Source organism: Uranotaenia lowii, chromosome 3 (genome assembly GCF_029784155.1).
Source record: "Uranotaenia lowii strain MFRU-FL chromosome 3, ASM2978415v1, whole genome shotgun sequence".
Classification (NCBI taxonomy): Eukaryota; Metazoa; Arthropoda; class Insecta; order Diptera; family Culicidae; genus Uranotaenia; species Uranotaenia lowii.
In genome coordinates, this window is record NC_073693.1 from 113,657,641 (window position 1) to 113,678,669 (window position 21,029).

A 21,029-nucleotide genomic window follows, 5' to 3' on the forward strand; every position below is an offset into this window, starting at 1 on the left:
GGAATTTTAGTAAACCAGTAACAGTCGAAAATAATCGAAAATTGCGTTACGTCATATTTGAAAGGTCCCTTTTGTGGAATTGCTTGGCTTCAAGATGATACAATATTTGTAAGAAGTGTGATAGTAAAAACAAAAAACTAACGAAAATATCGGTGTGCAATTTTATAGTTTTTTACTCTCGTGGGTCAGTTCCTTTTCAGCCTCGAGCGAGGTCGGTCGCTTTCGTAATCGGTCCTCGCAAGCCAAAGGCTATAGCATTTTTTCGAACTAGAACGGTGTGAAGTGAGAAAGCTGTGCGATGAGTCCATCGCCGGGTGAACCCCCAGATAGGACTATACCAGAATGGATGGATCCCCATAACTTGCATGGACGCTTACAATACATCACATTGAAAGCAGCAGACGGACACAATCTTCCGCAAAACCCTTTTATCATCGGGAGATCTGTGGAAAAAACCGGAAAAATCGAAGGATTCTACGAGACGAAAAACAACTGGTATGTCATCAAATCAAGAAACAAAAAACAGATTAGCGAACTGGAAAAGTTGACAAATTTGACCGATGGTACGCCGATCGTTATCGGACGCCATCCGAGTTTGAACCAGCGAAAATGTGTAGTTACATGTCGGGAAGTGGACCAAATGAACGAGAAAGATCTTCTTACTGAGTTGTCGTCACAAAATGTGATCGACGTACGAAAGATCACAAAAAAAACTCCCAGTGCAGTTGTTGGAACTTCCACATTGATTTTGACCATAAACGGGACGGTAATACCGGAGTTTTTAAACTTTGGATTCCTCCGAGTACGGACTAGACTATATTATCCATTGCCATTGCTTTGCAGAAATTGCTTAAAGTACGGACACACCAAAAAAAAGTGCGAGAGTCCCCTCTCGTGCAGCAAATGCAATTCTTCAAATCACGACAGTCAATCCTGCAAGAATCATCCGTTTTGCGGAAACTGCCAGAAAGAAGGTCACTCTCCGATTAATAGGTCATGCCCAATCTGGATTGCCGAAACTACAGCAATTAAAATCAGTACCGAACGTAATATGCCAATTGCAGCTGCCCGCAAATTAATTCAACAAACCAGCAGCCCAACAACATTCGCCAATGTAGTCAAGGTCGACAAAAACCAACCGAGTTCAGTAGACAATAGACAAGCGCCACCAGTAACCGAAACCAAACAGAAGGAAGAAAAAACACAGCAGCAGCAGCCAACACAACAGAAGCGTACAAATCAACCAACTACGCACCTCAAACCAGCCTCTCCTCCACGGAAACGGATTACCCCTCAACCCTCACCGGCACAATCCTCGGATGAGGCAGATGACCGCGGAAACGCAAAAGGATCCCCCAGTACCCTACCAAGGGAACAGTTAATTTTAAAATCCCCCATTCCTTCCCAACGCTCTCTTCCCTCTCCTTACCCCTTCCAACCTCCCCCTAGTCTTAAGAAAACCCCTGACCCTCGGCCGACTAAAACTTATACCAAAAAGTAAATGGCCTAATAAACTTTAATTTAATAAAAAAAAAATACTCTCGTGGGTCCTATTTTGTTAAGAGGTCGGATTGAATATTATAAAAGTGTAGATGCGCTGCTCTTGAGGAAAAAAAAATAGAAAGTTTACAAAAACATGTAAAGCATGGGTGGCCAAACCAAGGTCCGTGGGCCACATACGGCCCGCGACCTACTTTTTATGGCCCGTGAAGCTTACTTTGGAAAAGCCATGTTCTAAGAACTGAACGTTTTTTCTCATTCTTCATACATCATTTGGATAAGAGCCGTTTCAAACAAAAAAGTAATTTTTTAAGATAAAAATCATTTTTATTGTACTGCCCAGTTTCGCAAAAACGTGTGGAACAAAATTTACAAAAAATGACACTAATACACACAAATTCACTGACATCGTCGAGCAGATTCGATAGGTACCTATAAAGGTATATCTAAGACCCATAATAAAGGATCTTCCAAATCGACCGATAACTATACCTTAGAAAGGCAAAAAATCCTTTTTTATTTGGATTAATATATCTGAATTAACACTAGCTAAATTCAAAACAAAGATCTAAAAAAAATCTTTGAAATGATATGAGCCAAACGAATGAAAGTGTATAAAAACTAATTTCGAGAATAAACGCTTTTAAATTGTTGTGTTTGGCCATTTTCCATACATTTTTCGAACATTTGCAATTTTCTGTCAAACGTAAAAATATCCGAAAAAATTCGAAAAATCTGAAAAATACAAACACCAAATATAATTTGAAACATGAAGAATCATTTGGCATTATTTACTCAAAACCGATAATTTTGCACTTAAACCCCTCTGGCTCTAAGAGCCTCATATAATTTTACAAAAACGTTACCGTCACTGAAAAACAACGATTAAAATTACAGTTTTTAATTATCAACATTTCATGCTGTTTGACACATTATTCCATCACACATTTTTCAATGTTTTCCGATTGAGTTTTGATTCGTTCATCCTTAAAATTTCAATTACTTTTGCAAATTTAGTAACATATCGAAAGTTTGCTATGTAAATATTTCCAATTTGTAATTTTTTGCTTAGTTTTCCAGGAAAGGGTATATTTTTCAAAATAAAACCAAATCCAAATATATTTTAATTGGCAACGTGCTTTGTATTTGTGTACATCAATAATGAAAAACTAGACAGGTTTTACAGTTGGGTAGTAGAAATAAACTAGAACCGGTTTGGTACTGACAAATCTTCCAGAAGAACCACTTTTCTTTTAGTAAAATTTTTACTTAAGGGGGGGGGGGGGGTAGGGTCTAACACTTTCAAAAAATCGATGTTTTTATCTTTTTATTTTCTTATAGTAAAACATTTCAAGAATGTTGTGTCAAATTTTCAAGTTGATTGAAGCAAAACTGTAGAAGTTATAGGCCTTTATCTCCTCCTATCTTATACTGCAAGAAAGCAAGAGCAGAAACTTCAAACGCGTTTTTCTCGAAAGCACATTTTTAAAGTCCGTGGACATCGTCATTTGAAAACGTCTTATCCGATTCTTTTCAAATTTGGAACATATTTTCTACATATAAAATACCAGACCCCAACGTTTTTCTTTTTTGTTTTTTTTTTTACTTTGGGGAGATTTTACAGGAGAAAAATGGCGGAAAAATCGTAGTTTTTACTTCAAACAGCCACAAAAATTTCATAAAAAAATTTTTAAGTTAAATAAAAACGTTGGGGTCCAGAAAAACATCTATTAAAAATATTTTGCTCTGATTTTTTGACTTCAGATGATTCTGTGCTGAGATACAGTGTCCACCGCAAATCCTGTTTTCTAAAAGGCATCCTCGAAAGTGTTCCGTCACCGGCTCATTTTTCAATATTTTTCTACGAAAAAATTACTAAATGTTCTTTCAACAATGCTTTGTATAATGCAAAAAAATTGAATACATTTGTTTGAACGATAGCTCTAGAAAAAAATCGTGAAAATGGTGTTTTTTTTATACCCGTTAGACCCTACCCCCCCCTTAAAGAAAGTGCAACGATTATAAAACAATCAAGTTCGTATTCATTCTGTTTAAAGTAGTCTTTCCCAATACACTTGTCAAATCGAGATACTGGAAAAATTGATTCGATTTGTATTGTGTTGATGTTAAGGTCCGTACTTTGTGAAATCAATATTTTTTATGATATACTAAAGTTCGTTGAAAAAATTATTCTTTTAAATGTGAAAAGCTCGTGACCGTAACTTTTATTCAACAATTCCATTATGCAGTTTTTCCTAATTTGTCCATCAACATTTTCCAAGGAAAACGATGAACTTGAAAACTGTGGAAAATGGGCGGTCATCTTTTTTTTTAATTTGGGGACCATAAAATTTACTTAATGTCCATTGTAGTCATGCGATTTGACATTTTTGTGATGAATATACCGAGGAGGTTTTAAATCCCTTGAGAACATACATTACTTGGGAGTAATAATTCATTTCGTATTGCTTAATATTTCTACTATTTTTCAAATGGAGCGAAATTTGTAAAAATATGCAAGTAACGTAAATGACTTACTAAGATGAATCTATACACGATGTGAGGGTTTTCAAAAACGTGTTATATAATTTTTTTGATACTCCAGAACATTTTGTTTTTGTCTCCCGCCAGCCAATCTCAATTCTGAAATTTGGCTCGCGTGTTGAAAATGTTGGCCACCCATGATGTAAAGCGTCGCAAAACAAAGCCAGAAATAAACTGTGTTCATTGCTACTTGTACTTGGAGCTTATACTAGTAAACTTCTAACTTAAATTTTAACATCTACGAGTGAAATTCTTTAAACTTATAAATCAATGTCTGCTGAATGATTCAACTTTGTTTTAAGTTCAAAAACCGTACAAACCCGTAAACAAGCCTTTTGGAAGACGATTCCTTGTTGAAATAACATTCATGAATTTGACGTTCAAATATATCCGAAATTCATTTTAAAATGTAAACTAAATTTTGAGAAAATATAACATTTTCAAATCCAGAAGTTTTGAAAAGCTACTTAAAAATGAGAAGGCCTGATAATCTAGTCTTTATACTTTCTGAGATAACTTAAATGGGGAAGGCCAATGTATGTGAGTTTAACTGAGTTAAAATCATTAAATTTATCTTAAATCCTCAACTTCTTATTTACCTACATTTTTTTTAACAAATCTGAAATTTAAGTGAAACAGATTTTCACTTTACTCCACTCCGCATGTGTATTGGTCGAATTTTTGTAAAGAGTTTTCAGTTTTCAAAGCCCTTGCTAGGTAAAATGCTTCTAAGTATATTTCGGTAGATTTTTTGGAATATTTCCAGAGTTCATGAAGTATTTTTCAAATCAGTATCTTACAGTATTCTTTACATGTTGGTTCCTGAAAAAGCGCAACGCATTTAAATTTTGTTTGGAGATTTTTATGGAAGAAATATTTTTTGCGTATTATATCATAACTGAAAATTGAAAATGCGATGCAAAAATTGAAATAAGCTTCAAATGAAGTTTGTCTTCAATTATTGGCTCAGCCTATTCTAAAGCTTTTTTATGGAAAATGAGAAGAAGTTAAGTATTTCATGAAAAAAGTTATAATCTTTTCAAAACAAAAATCTAAATTCAATGAAAATAATCTTTTAATTAGAGGTTTTGCTGGCTAGAGCTTTGACAAACTTCAAGAAATGTTTTTGTAGAGGTTGAACAAGTCAACTTAGTCTTTGGCTATGCAATGCAGTTTTATGGAAATTTTTATGTTCATCCTACGGTTTAACAGCTTTGAAATGAGCAATCAAAACCGCAAAAATTGAAATCATATAGGTATTTTGATTTTTTTTTGCAAAACAATTAATATCTTCAATGGGGTTAAAGTAAGGTTTAAGGTATGTTTACATGAAATTTACTGCCAGAATTAAGGAATATTTAAAATCCAAAGATATATTTTTTACAACTTTCAGTACATCTCTGATGAGATTTTTGAATGACTAATTTTGCTAACCCATAATAATTTACATACCAAATATTGCTATTTGTGGCAGCAGAAACAACCAAGACAGTCATGGGAGATGTAAAAATGTATAAATTTGAAATTTTCGTGCAAAGCTTGCAGCGGTCTAAGGTGTATTGCCTCTCTCCAGTTCAATATGTGAAGGGGGTTCTGATCTACTAAAGTAGCAAACGAAACTTAATAATCCCAAGAAACCAAAACCTTTTTTTCGTGTTCGATTGTCATCACGAAGGTTTAGGATCGATCGCCAAGCCGGGCAAGTTTTTTTTTTAATAAGTAATTTGATTACTTTAGAGGCCAATCTGATGATATATATGTGGGAAATGTTGCAAAGAAACAATCAAGCAGGAAATTGAACAAATCTCGGCAAACCGCAATTGGTTGCATTAAGAATCCGGTGCGACATCATGTACTGAACATATTAAATAATCAGAAGATGGTAATATGCCGGGGAAGCTGATTTTTGGAAGCTGAAAAGAAGGTCATTTAGACTTGTTTTGGAACTTGAAAGTATCAATAAGAACTTCAATTTTGAGCATGGAACGTACTTCAATTGACAATGTGTTAAAATTCCTCAGAAAAAAAAAACAAATTTAAACCAGATTTTGTTCAACCTAATATTGCTACTTATTACTCAAGTTTCATAGCCTTATTTAAACCCCAATTCACAACAATGATCTATCTATTATATAAAATTCTCTTGTAACGGTGTTTGTAGTACTACTCCTCCGAAACGACCCAAACGAATCAAATGAAATTATTTTTGGAATATTCTGTTGTCATGCGAATCGGAAAAAACGAATAAAAATAACAGAAAGTCGCATCAATTGCCCGTAATAATTGAATTCGTAATAATTTGAATGAAATAAAAGTCATGGCATCCATTTTCTCGAGATTTTCTTTACTTTGGGCGGTTTGTTTTTCGTCTCCAAGGTCAAGGCGTCGCGAGCAGACGTCGTTAGAAGATAGTAGCCATGGCATAGCATACTGATTAGTGGGAACATTTGAGCGCGTATTTCTAAACCAAGCATATTTTCAATGCACGTGGTGACGCTATGAAGCCTAGATGAGATTTTTTTCTTCTTGATTCCTAGCTCATTTCTACAGCACGTGGTAATGAATGACGCCTAGATGTGATCCGGATGGATATTTTGACGATCGGATCAAAACCATATAAACGATTCTAAAAATAAAACCGTTTTAAGTTCGTGATAATTAAAGTTGCTATTGTTGTCTGAAATATATGAATTTAGTATTGAAGTGTGAAGATGTACATACAATTGTATAATCATATAAGTCTAAAGTTAGTTTTGATTCATATCGATTACACAATCTGAAACAAGAGGAAGTGCAAACGTTCAACATTTACAAAAAATATGTATACTTTATTTCATCATTTATAAACTGTTGGGCCCAATAAAAAATCTGACTCAAAAATTTCAACTTTTTTTAAAATTATTCGTTGAAAAACACTGTATTGTTTGTACAATTCAAGTACGTACTTAACATGAAAAGTGTGTTTTTTTTACATATTTTGGCTACATAGAAAAACTTTTGATCCGTTTTTTTTTGTTCAAATTTTTTTTCTTGTGATTGATATTCCAGTAGCAGCAGAATTTTTCTCGATAAATTTTTATTATGACCTGAAAGTTTTGAAAATAGTGTAAACCTCTGATACTCCACACGGTGGAACAAGTTCAATCGCGCTTTTTAGCCATAAAACATCTACTATTTAGGAATTTCCTCTCCAAAAAGAATGTCAGAAAGGGGTATTCCGTGTGTTGAACCTGAAGTGGATATTCAAAATTAATGTCTTTGTAAAAGGAGGATTTTTGCTTAAAACAAAATTCTGTGAAAGTGGACTATTGTGTTTTCACCAGCTTAAATAAACGGGACAAATATTAGCTTAGAAACATATTGTTGGCACAATTTTTGAATATATTACTTTCAACAAGAGATTATTGAGACTGATTTAGTTATGCAAGAAACGAAAATTGATTTGTTTTTAGAACTACATGTTTTTCTTAGATAAAACTTCAATTATGGAGAATCCATTTACACTTGCCCGGTGTATCTGAATTGGAATTAAAATTTGAATTGAAGACTGGAATTAAAAATAGAAGCAAAAGAAACTTTTAAAACTGTTACCCTTCTCAGCGCAAAAATAATCATTTAAGGTTTTGTGTTATGTTTATATGCATACATTTTTAGAAAATATTCAAATCACTGTCGAAGCATGAATATTATTTTTTGGATCCATTAATATTTTGAAAATCTACTTTTCAATCGATTGTCAATTCACAGATAAAGTCAGTAAGTTCAAATCTTGAAAAGTCTTAAAAGGACCCTCAGCACAATATAAAGCTATGATTCAGTTGAATAACAAAATTGAATCACATTTTTTCTCTTTTTCCTTAATTCATTGAGTTACAGTTTATTCATATGAATTTAATTTGCACTTTTTGCTTAAACAAATAAAAATATAGTAATTTGCAGTATAAAAAGTCAACAGAATTCATGCCATGACAAGTGCTGTTTGACATCATTTAGAAACTAAAAACGATTTTATAGTTGTTGGTGTGCACTTCTTACATTGCAAGAGGGAAAGGACTGGAAGTCCATACCCTTAAAACATACATAAATATTGAAATAATTTCAGAATCAGTTACTGTTCTCTTTTTAAAGCAATTCCTTCCTAATTATGTTGAAGTTTGGTCTGAAACGCTGTCTAGGAAATAAATCTCAATTTGAATTATTTCAACAAATAATATTAAATTTTTGAAGGTGCAGCAAAGCACACCGGGTAAACTAGTATATTATAAAATTTTCAGTTTTTGTTTACATGATAATGGTTTCAGATTCGTAGAAGTTATACAGTTATCATATTAACGTTAGAATATAAATATATTTTTGTAAATATTTAAGATTTTCAGCTGGTTTGTCACAAGATGAAAAACAAGCAGAAAAGGAACAAAATTGAACAATTCTTTCATCAGATGTTTTATTAAACATGTTTTATTTTCAGAAAAATATGATAAGTATATTCCAGTTTCCAACTTCTCCGACCAGTATTCAATTTTTTTTTCAATATCGATTCAACTTTATTATATGTCTTCGTCTATATCATTTTAAAAATCATAATTTAAATCATAAACTAAGTACACGTTCATCTTTTTTTTGGACGTATTAGAGTGCTAAGTTTATTTAATTTGGCAATTTTATTTATGAAGTTTCTGGATATGACAACATATAAAGATGGAAAGACTAATCATAATTATATTACCCATTTTGTCATACGGCTATGATTGAGTGGGGCTTATTGATAATGAAAATAGCCTCGAGATGTGCAGCTATCATTCTGAAATGGGTTAATGGAATTTTAACAGAGCTAACAGCTTTGTCGCATGAAAGTTATCAGTTTTTTTTCATTTTCAATGAAATTATACGCAAATATTACTTGAAAAACATACATTTTGCCCAAAACATAAACAAGCGCATTTATCCCTCACGGTTTGAGGTTCGGAATTTTAGACAACAGTTATAATAAAATCGTTTTCTCGAAATCTGAAGGAGATTTCAACATAAAAATCACTTCAATGTATAGAAAACAGAGGTTATTATTAAGTTGTATGGGTGACACCTTCCTCCCTTTGTATATCGCCACATTTGAAAGAGGGAGTAGCCTCAAGGCGTCAGAGAACAAGTCTTGTAAACATATACGTTTCCATGCCACATATGATTCAGTAAAATTGTATAGGATACTCCTTCCCCTCTTTCCTTATTGGAATGTAGAAGGGGTCTTGAACGTGAAACATTTTTAGTATCAAAATACCCTCCCAAGCAAAATTCTGTACCAATAGGTTTCATCTGATTGATCAGTTCTAGAGTTAAGGGGGGGGGGGGGGGGGGGTAGGGTCTAACACTTTCAAAAAATCGATTTTTTTATTTTTTTATTTTCTTATAGTAAAACATTTCAAGAATGTTGTGTCAAATTTTCAAGTCAATTGAAGCAAAACTGTAGAAGTTATAGGCCTTTATCTCCTCCTATCTTATACTGCAAGAAAGCAAGAGCAAAAACTTCAAACGCGTTTTTCTCGAAAGCACATTTTTGAAGTCCGTGGATATCGTCATTTGAAAACTGCTTATCCGATTCTTTTCAAATTTGGAATATATTTTCTACATATAAAATACCAGACCCCAACGTTTTTCTTTTTTGAGTTTTTTACTTTGGGGAGATTTTAGAGGCGAAAAATGGCGGATTTTTAAGTGAAAAATCGTAGTTTTTACTTCAAACAGCCACAAAAATTTCTTAAAAATATTTTTAAGTTAAATAAAAACGTTGGGGTCCAGAAAAACATCTATTAAAAATATTTTGCTCTGATTTTTTGACTTCAGATGATTCTGTGCTGAGATATAGTGTCCACCGCAAATCCTGTTTTCTAAAAGGCATCCTCGAAAATGCTCCGTCACCGGCTCATTTTTCAATATTTTTCTACGAAAAAATTACTCAATGTTCTTTTAACAATGCTTTGTATGCTTTGTATTGTCAAATTGAAGAAACTACACCGCTGATACTGAACGAAGCGCATCATAAAGCAATGTCGTTACGCGTCAATGTGGATAAAGTTCAGTACGAAGATACACCGCCAGCACAGGAACACAAGGTAATGATCGATATGAAACATTTCAATGAGGTAGCTGTTTCTCAATCATTGTTAGAGGTGGAATGGAGAACGATATTTATACAATCCGAAGATTTCATGTACGATATAGCTAATTCACGAGCACGATCTATGCTAGAATTTTTGAACAGTCTTGGAGTTTTCGATAACATTAACGAAAGTTATCGCACGGTTCAATGTGCATTAGATTTTAACGTTTTGTCGTTCTACACTGTTGTTTATGGCATATTGCTGAACCATTGTAGAATAATCAAATTAAAATCAGGCTGCCCTAGATACCCGGAGTGGTTTGACGCTGAAACAATTCGCCTCTTAAAAGACAAACGAAGGAAAAATAATCGTTACCGTAGAACTAAATCTCAGCATGACAAAACTGCATATCGAGTTGCGGTAAATGCATTCAAAAGCTTGCACAGAGCCCAGCGTTGTTTGTACCTTGAAAATCTCCAAAGAAATATCCAAACTGAACCGAAAAATTTCTGGAAATATGTTAATTCCAAGCGCAAATCAAACTTAATACCGAAAAATGTGTCATATCACACTGATAAAGCAGATAATTCGAAAGAAGCATCAGAACTATTTGCCAATTATTTCCGAAGTGTATACTGCTCGAATAATGTACCAAGTGATCAAGAATATCAATTTCCAGAAGAAGTTATTCCTGAGCTAACAATATCGATTTTAGAGGTCAGAGAGAAAATTTTAATGCTCGATGAATCCAAAGGTAGTGGTCCCGATGGCTTACCGAACTCGGTCCTTAGAAAGTGTGTAAACGGACTCGAAGCACCCTTACACCGCCTGTTCTCAGACTCACTTCACGAAGGAATTTTTTCGAAGTTTTGGAAGATTTCGCACATCGTACCGATACATAAAAGTTCTTCTAAGCTTTTAGTTGAAAATTATCGTGGAGTGGCAATACTGTCTGCCATACCAAAGCTTTTTGAGAGCATCGTTTACGACCAAATGTACCCTTGGCTGGAGAGGAAAATGTCGGACGTTCAACATGGTTTTCTGAGACGGCGGTCGACCGTGACAAATCTTGGTGAATTTGTATCGCGAACTTCACAGTGGATGATGCGAGGACTTCAAGTCGATACTATATACACGGACATGTCGAAAGCATTTGATGTGGTCGAAATCAATGCTCTTCTTTCCGTACTTTGCAAGAATGGAATTGCTGGTAACTGCCTTAAATGGATACATTCTTACCTTATTGAAAGAGTTCAGTACGTGAAGCTGGGAAGTGTCAGATCTGGTGCATTCTCGGTTAACAGTGGTGTACCACAAGGGAGTCACTTGGGACCTCTTCTTTTCATCACTGTTATGAACGAGTTTCCCGAAGTTTTGCACGACGTGTTCGTGCTTATATACGCTGATGATTTGAAAATATTTCTTCCTGTTCGTGACCAGAAAGATTGTTCGATTCTGCAAAACGCATTGTACCGATTTTCAGAATGTTGCAGAAACTATGGATTGAAAATTAACGCATCGAAATGTAGCGTTATTTCATTTTCTCGGAAAACATCGAACATAATCTATGAGTATAGCCTCGAAAACAGCTTGATCGTTACTAGGAAGACGTCGGTAAAAGATCTTGGAGTGGAGATAGATAGAGAACTGAATTTCTCTAAGCACATAGAGCAAGTGGTAGCCAAAGCAAATTCAATGTTTGGAATGGTCAGCAGAATTTGTAATGAATTGAACGACCCGTATACTATCGTTTCAATTTATGTCGGGTTAGTGCGGACTTCAATTGAGTACGGCAGCATTGTTTGGCAACCGTACTACAACGTTCACATTAATAGACTGGAGAGAGTTCAAAAGAAGTTTCTCAAATACGCGCTAAGAAACCTTGGATGGCAAGAGGAAATGCCGGTTTATCGAGCCCTGTGCATGCTGGTCGGACTGGATTCGCTTGAGAATCGCAGGAAGTTAATTGACGCGTTGTTTTTGAAGGATTTGACAAGTGGAAGGTATTATTCGCCGTACTTGTTCTCACAGATATCTCCCAACGAAGGACGCAATAGTTTGCGCAGCATAAGGCCGTTCCAGCTATCAAACAGGATCCAAAATTACGCAAGAAACGAGCCAATGTACAGGATGATGGCGCTTTACAACGCATATGTAGAAGAAATTAACTTGAATATGTCCAGAAACCAAATTAAAGCTAGTATTAAGAAGTGTTTTACTACAAATTAAAGTGTGGTCGATGTATTTTAAGTTAAGACTCAGATGAAAGGCTTAGCCTAGGATCATTATTAAATAAATTAAATTAAAGTATAATGCAAAAAATTTGAATACATTTGTTTGAACGATAGCTCTACAAAAAAATCGTGAAAATGGTGTTTTTTTTATACCCGTTAGACCCTACCCCCCCCCCCCCCCCCCCCCCCCTTAAGAAAACATATTTCATTTGTTTTGGAAACTTACACTCTCCTTCCAGTTAGAGGGAGGGGTTTTAAACCAGTAGGAAGCTTCCCTGGGAATTCCCAGCCTCAAATGTCAGTTATATTTATCGAGTGTCAAAATCTCTCGGTTGGTATGGAATTTTCTCATGTGATCATCATCATTTTCGATGTCTTTTATATTCCTTTGAAATTATCATACGTAGGGGAGATAAGAGCATAATGGCCACCTTAATGAAGACGCTTATTTTACCATAGAAAACATAATATGTGACTTACATAATTGTTTCGTGTTCAGGCATTAAAAAAGTCAATTTCTTAACTGGATTATACTTGAAAAAGTAGATAAGAACGTTTGAAAATGCATTTTAAAATTTATTGCTGAAAGCTGGAAATCAGTCACTGTAGGGGCATATTGAGAACCCCTACAGGGGCAGTATAAGCAACTACCGTGGCATCTAGCAGCGAATTTCTTTCGATGCAGTCATATGAATAATACAGCTACAACTTGACTTGTTTCATCTGACAGTTTGGCCTATAGGTTAGATGTCGGAGAGATAGTCAGTAGGCTCGAGTTCGATTCCTGTTCGAGGTGATTTTTTTTTCATTTTTTCATGATCGATGCATTTAACACTAAACGGTGAGGCGTAGATCCATCAAACAAAGCAATACTAAAATAATGTATGCCTTTTTGTAGATTACAAACAATTCACACACACTCGTACATCATGTTTCTGGTGCTTTGCATCTCCCGCCAAGATGCTACTAGTCAAAAAATGCAACAATCGAAATAATCTATTATTTATGAATGGTTAATGGAATAAAAATCTTGTTACTGGGTTTATTGAGTGAAATAAACTTCAACGTCAATATCAGATAAAATCAGAATTAATAATTAATCGTGAGATACAAATCAGCAAGCTAGAACTGTTTCTCACAAGTCACACATAGAACATCAGAATCCATCTACTGCACCCATCGACGCTCTCAATGTCAAAAGACAAGCCACATGTCATTTCCGCATAAGCTCATTCCCACTCGTAGTCGCCAAGAGGTCGCATTGTCCAAGAGAAACAAGTGCCGTGGTGTTAAAATCGATGAAGATAAGAGGTGTCTAAAAACCTGGATAAAGCCCTTGCTTGACCAACTGCATGCTGCATGTAATCCAGAGAACACCACATCGACACCACGAGGGTATTTTGTATTACTGCTACGAATATAAGTTTCTAGCTACAGGAACACAGTAACAAATCCTGAAGACGGACGACTTTCTTGCGACAAATCTTACATCCGGTCACGGAACCACAAACCTCATAGGCTTTGGTCTTCGGTAAACGCTCAACTTCATGCATGTCACATCGAGAAAGCCACAACAATTCCAAGCTGCATACCGGCCTTAACTTGCATCTGAAGCATAAACCAGAAAGGCTCTCAATAGAGGTAATTTTGAAATCTCAGACATTCAGAAAGCGTGAACTACCATTCGTGCATTAGGGCCTTTAATTCAGATGCTGAGTCACATCACACATGCGCATCGGATGGATCGATTTTGCAACTCAGCATAAAACCAATACTTTGGACGACAATCGAGCAGTTCGCGGACGGAGATTTGCATGCGTCGGATGTTCGAGCGTCGGTCGAATCACAAGGAGTGTCAGCGCGGAATATCAGCGTCGGAAGGTGGGTGCTTGTGTGTGGATGAATCCACTGAAGTGAATGGGAAAGAATTGGGTAGTCGCTTCATGTGTCCGCGATCCAGAAAGGTGCCGATTCTGTTCGCCAGCATAAAATTGTTTCCAAGCGTTTGTTCGGGAAGAAAGTTTCCCGGATTCGGAGTGTAACCACCACAGAGGAAAATATCGGATGTGTGCATGACATCAGCCCGTAGGAGGTCTGGTGTGTTTACAGTTCCCACACGAGTGTGCGGGCAGAGCGGATTGGTGGTCACCACTACAACGAGGAGATATTGCATGCATGACAATCCCACCCACCGAGTGCTAAGTAGTGTGCATGAGTTCGGAGAATGGGAGGACGGGTTTGTTTACAAACGGGTTCTGATTATGCGTGAGCTGCAGATAACTGACAGCATACTAGTGTGGCTTGAAGCTGTAGTGGGAGAAGAAAGCCAATTACTATATTGATCCGTGGCCCGATGAGGATTCACCTGCATGCCAAACACGGAATGTTCCTACACGTACGAGAAACTGAATGTACAATGTAAGTCAACCTAGATTTAAGAATAACTGTAATATAAGATCATGCATCTAAAATCAAAATGCAATGCAATTAGTCGCGTCTTTCTTTTGAATCGTCTTACTGTTATTGAGCGTTTATCATGACTGATTAAAGAACTAATATTGATGAAATAATTTTGACTCTTGGAGATATTTAGAAAACGAATTTATGCACACAATTCCTTGATGATTTTGCGTAATCGTTATGGCAATTTCACTTGAAGTTCACCGTGAAAGGCACCAAGGCTGAATTGAGTTTACTTGTTGATTCACGCCAACTTCGAATAGAAACCAGGCAACATTGGCGCCCAACTAAATAATCCGCGATTGTCAATTCGCCGGGACATCTTGTACTAATTATTTGTCAAAGTGAGTGATTCATATTGAGTGTCTGATTTTCTGAGATTCTTCGAAATGGACATCAACCATTTGGAAGACGAGGAGCTTATCTTCGAATTAAATTTACGTGGTGTTAAACAATCGTCAAGTTTGGATCGCAAATCGAAACTTAAAACATTAAAAGATATTTTGGATAAAGAAGCAAAGGAGAAAAATATTCCCACTTCGTCAACGAATGTTGCAACAGACGTCGACAATATCTACCAGTGTCAAGCAAGAATTTCCCCTATCATACATCTTGTTGAAGCTGCAATTCGACAGAAATCAATTCCAGTATTAAAGCGATATCAATCTAGATTGCTGCATTACCGTTTTCGCTTATCGTTGATTCAAGACAGTCTAATCACAGCCAACGCCAACAAAACCATCTCCAAATTGGAATCAGCTTTAACCAAGATCGAAGAGTGCCTGGAACAATCAGCAACGGCAGCAGAAGGAACCACGGGCGATCAGGATATTTTACCAACGGAAAAAGAGACTCTGGATAGATTGAAAAACTCTAATTTGCAGTCTAGCATAAAAGAAGTCCTTCAGCAACACGTTCTCATAGGTCAGCAACACAACGATGAAAGAGGGCAGCAGCAACGACAGGAGCAGCAACAGCTTCAGAAAATTCAACAAGAAGAGCAGTTACGAAAAGAACAGGATCTCAACGACCAACAGCATCAGCTCCAGCAGCAGCGAGAACAACTCCAATGGGAACAACAACAATTTGAACAACGGAAACTAGAGCAACAGCAGAGTTATGGAAAACGGTACCAAGAACATCAAAAATGGAACCAGCAACAGTTTGAACCACAACACAGAAACCCATCACACCAGCAACCAATGGTAGCTCCACAGGATTACCCGAGGCACAGCCAGTACCAGGATCTCGTCAGACAACAGCAGTTACAATTTCAGCAATTTTCACAATTACAAGAACAGTGTGAGCAGTTGCAAAGGAGCTTGGACGAGGAGAGAGCAAAACGGCATCAACTGGAACAACAGACGTCTCAACAACCACACCATCAACAGATTTATCCTCATGATCAACTACACAGGGCTCCTAGGATACCAGATCTTGAACCGCAAAGAAATGGACCAACTTGGCCATCCTGGAATGCCGGATCACAGCACAATAGAGGGGAAGAGAATCACAACTCGTACAGATTTTCGCAGCCATTACATCGTTGGAAGATTGAGGAGTACGGCGGAGAAAGTGACATACGAAAGTTAGGTGAGTTTTTAAACCAAGTAAAAATGTACGCAACAACGGAAGGAATGGACGACTTGACTCTACTACGTGTGGTTAAACAGCTGCTTAAAGGGCGTGCGTTTGAGTGGTACATAAGATCTTACAGAAGCTTGGCAACGTGGGAGGCCTTCAAGACCGGAATTAAAAACGAGTTCCTGCCATCGCATTACTCGGAAATCTTCAAACAAGACCTCTACCTACGCTTCCAAGGTACAAATGAGTCATTTACTTCCTTCTACCGAGATTTAATAGCCATTTTCGATATAATCGAACCTCCGATGCCTGAATCTGAGAAACTCTTTATCCTGAAATCTCACCTCAACACGGAGTTCGTTCCGATTGCAGCCGCTTCCCAAGCAACAACAGTACAACAACTAGTCAAAGTGTGTAAGGACTTTGAGGTTTCACGGTCGTACGCTTTGAAAAATCGTCCTACGAACAACGTACCACGTACATCCTGGAACAAGCCTTTTCATCCTGCAAACAGCCGACCTTCTGGATTCAACCCACAACATCAACAGCCGTTATATCGAAACAACATGGTCCGTCAACAAGTCAACATGGTTGAAAGCAACTTTCCGGAACTTCTACCAGAGATGACAGCTGAAGAGTATCAAGAAAGAGAGCTAGCACAATTCGAATCGGTCATGAACACGGCAGAGGATGTAGCCACGGTCGTAGAAGACATCAATGCCTTGCATATGCAGTCAGGGCAACCGAACAGGATTCCTAGAACAGCACAGGATTCGGCGAATAACAGTGGTCATAGTACCCAAAACTATAGCACTCCGATCAGCTGTTGGCAGTGTGAAGGGGCAGGCCATACTTATCTGATGTGCCCTAATCCAAAAACTTATCTATTCTGCTTTACCTGCGGCAAAAAGGGATGTACCACCAGAAGTTGTCAAAGCTGCCAAGCCCGATGGAAACAATTGACACCAAGAAATCAGCAATTTCATCCGGGAAACGAAAAAAGGGAGATCTCTTAGAGAAGGGGGGGAGCTCTTCCGACTCATTCTTCATCCCCAGCATACACAGTCTTCCATATTTCCAAAAAGTAGCATCGCTCATCATCGATCCCGTTGATAAGGATAATCGTCCATATGCCGAAATTAAAGTTCTTAGTGTCACACTTAAAGGGTTACTCGATAGCGGTGCGACATGTACATTGATTGGGGGAGAGTTAACTAAAATCGCAGACGAACTTGGTTTAAGGAAGTATCCTGTAAAAGGAGAAATAAGAACGGTAGATAACTCACCCCACCAAGTCTCTTATTTTACTCATTTACCCATAGCCTACAACAATCAAACGCATACCCTTCCAGTGTTATTCGTAGAGTCGATGCCGAAATCATTAATTCTCGGGATGGATTTCTGGGAAGCATTTGGAGTTAGAGCCACGGTTTGCGGTTTATCGATTTCTTCCAAAGTTAATCAAGAAATTATCAGCTCACTTACTGAAACGCAAAAACAAGATTTGAATCAGACAATCACTCAGTTTCCCACAACGGCCAATAAAGGAAAACTAGGACGAACCCATTTGTATCATCACAGAATTGAAACTGGAAACGCTCAACCTTTCAAACAGAAGTATTATCCGATGGCAAAATTCGTCTTGGATGACCTCAACAAAGAGGTCGATCGAATGTTAAAATTGGATGTGATAGAAGAAGCCATGTGTTGTCCTTGGAATAATGCCACGGTTGCTGTTAAGAAAAAAGATGGTTCCATGCGACTGTGTCTGGATGCCAGAAAACTGAACTCGGTTATAATTCAAGAAGCGTATCCTATTCCTCACATTGCATCGATTATGAACAATTTGAGTGGTTCAAAATTCCTGTCGTCTATCGACCTCGAATCGGCCTTCTGGCAAATTCCGCTGGAATTAGAATCAAAACCTAAGACAGCGTTCACAATCCCTCAAAGAGGACATTTCCAGTTTAAAGTGGTCCCGTTTGGCCTTTCAACGGCTAGTCAAGCACTTTCTAGAGTCATGGCCTACATTTTCATTGACCTGGAACCTCGAGTATTCGTATACCTTGATGATCTAATAATAGCAACAGAAACCTTTGAAAAACACCTCGAACTTCTCAATGAGATTTCGAGAAGACTACATAAAGCGGGACTCACTATCAACTCAGAGAAATCTGTATTCTGCAGGAAAAGCCTATATTATTTGGGTTACGTGTTAGACGAAAGTGGGTGGCACGTAGATGACTCCAAGGTTGAGGCAATTAGCAAGTTTCCAACCCCGTCATCTAAGAAGGAGGTGCAAAGATTCATCGGCATGTGCGGCTGGTACAGGCGCTTCATACGTGACTTCTCGAAAACAGCTACACCACTGACGGAATTGACCAGAGCAAAGATGAAATTCAAGTGGTCTGAAGACTGCGAGAAAGCGTTCCAGACATTAAAAAATCAGTTGATTTCAGCACCAGTTTTAACTACTCCAAACTATTCTAAACCATTTGCGGTAGCATGTGATGCTAGCGACGTTGCAATAGGTGCAACACTGACTCAGGAAACGGAAAACGGGGAAAAGGTGATCTGCTACTTTTCACAAAAACTAACACCTTCAGAACGAAAATACTCTGTAACCCAACGAGAATGTCTCGCGGTTATCAGATCGATAGAGAAGTTCCGCGGATACTTGGAAGGGAGTCACTTTACCGTTTATTGCGACCACTCGAGCTTGTCGTACTTGAAAACCATGAAAAATCCAACACCGTTACTAGCAAGATGGATTCTAAGACTAAACGCATATTCTTTTGACATCAAGTACCGGAAAGGGACGTCAAACGTTGTTCCAGACTGCCTCAGCAGGATCGAGTTGGAGAACACTGTGTCAACGGTCACACTTTGCAATTCAGATCAATGGTATAACGAGCTGTTAGAGAAGGTTAAAGCGGATGCAGATAGTTTCCCAGATTTTAGAATCATCGGGGAAGTTCTTTACAAAAACTGCGCAGTTGTCGAAGAAACAGGCGGAAGATCTCATCGATGGAAACAAGTAATTCCTGGACCGGCACGAACAGATTTGATTCGTAGATTCCACGATATCCCCACAGCAGCCCATTTGGGATTCGAACGGACTCATCAACGTATCCAGCGAGAATACTACTGGCCGAACATGTCCATCGACATCAAAAAGTTCGTCCGAGCATGCCAAGTATGCAAGGCTTGTAAAGCACCCAACAGCACTTTAACTCCTACACTTGGCAATCCGAAACCAGCAAAACTACCGTGGGAACTAATATCAGTCGACTGGGTTGGTCCAATGACGAGGTCGAAAAAAGGATTCACAGTCCTCTTCGTGATAATAGATTGGATCACTAAGTTTGTAATCGTCGAACCTTTTCGCACAGCTAACGCCCAGAAAATGGTGGCTTTTCTGGAGGAGTACTTCTTCCTTCGGTTCTCTACACCCAGAATAATTGTTTCTGACTCCGGATCGCAATTTTTATCCCAGGCCTTCCAAGCTCTGTTGAAACGATACAAGATCATCCACATGCGGACAGCTTTCTACACTCCAATGTGCAACGCGGCCGAGAGGACAAATAGAACACTCATCACCTGCATCAGGTCGCTTCTCGACTCGGACCAGCGAGAATGGGATGCACACATCCAACAGGTAGTCTGTGCAATAAATACCACGAAGCACGACACGCTAGGATGCAGCCCATATTTTTGTAACTTCGGGAGAGAGCACATCCTATTCACGGAGACGTATCCCTTGACAAACCTCAACGTAACTGAAGACACTGCTAAAAACCAAGAATCTCGGCTACAGGTAATAAAAAATATCCAAGACTTCGTCTTGAAGCGCATAAGCAAGGCACATGAAGCCAGTAAGCAACACTACAACTTGCGTGCACGTAGTAGGGAGTTCGCGGTAGGAGACATAGTGTGGAGACGGTCGTTCGAGCTATCATCAGCAGCAGGTCACCGTACCAAAAAACTCGGCCCAAAGTTTATCCTCAGCATTGTTCGAGAACGGCAAGGCTGTAATAATTACATATTAGAAGACATCAAAACATCGAAAACAGGAACGTATCACGCAAAGGACATCAAATCTGATTAAATCTTATTCAGCTATGTACGCAGCCAACTGTCGACCACAGCTTTCAAGCACACAAAAAATGTATTCCGATTCGACTTGAGGACCAAAACCTATCACCGAAACCTCGTCCATCGTTGAGAACAGCAACATCCAATATCACCATTATTAGGCGGCCTTCTTCGTTTTCGAAAACTCCAGAAAATCATCTTTCATCAATAGTAAGCCAAAGCACATATCAATCACACTCAAACAACTAGCTAAGTCCAAACGATTAACCTTACGCCTCACGCATAAACAGTCACCCATCTAAAAATAGCAGTCTCAGTCAATCAAAACAACAGTCATCCTCATACGCGCAGCATTGAACAAAATTACTAGACAAATATTCAAATTGCATGATTACAGTTATTTTTAAAATGTACATTAATTCTAACAAACAAACCTCAATTGATAAAGAAATCAATCAGAGCTAAAATGTAAGTTAGTTCTACCCAATCTACGTAGACTGGAAAAAGATACCATACT

The 21,029-nt window shown here is 37.7% G+C and overlaps 2 protein-coding genes across 3 annotated transcripts in view; both read left to right on the forward strand.

Moving 5' to 3' along the window:
• Positions 1-21,029, forward strand: part of LOC129756948 (uncharacterized) — a 608,072-nt gene that overhangs the window by 38,878 nt on the left and 548,165 nt on the right. The gene's annotated exons all lie outside the window — the stretch shown is intronic.
• On the forward strand, positions 299-1,501 carry LOC129752531 (uncharacterized). The gene has a single exon (XM_055748304.1). It carries the CDS (start codon positions 299-301, stop codon positions 1,499-1,501), a length of 1,203 nt encoding a protein of 400 aa, XP_055604279.1.

Bases quoted from the DNA above. Each gene is read 5' to 3' on its own strand.
- LOC129752531 (XM_055748304.1), top strand. From the start codon at position 299: ATGAGTCCATCGCCGGGTGAACCCCCAGATAGGACTATACCAGAATGG.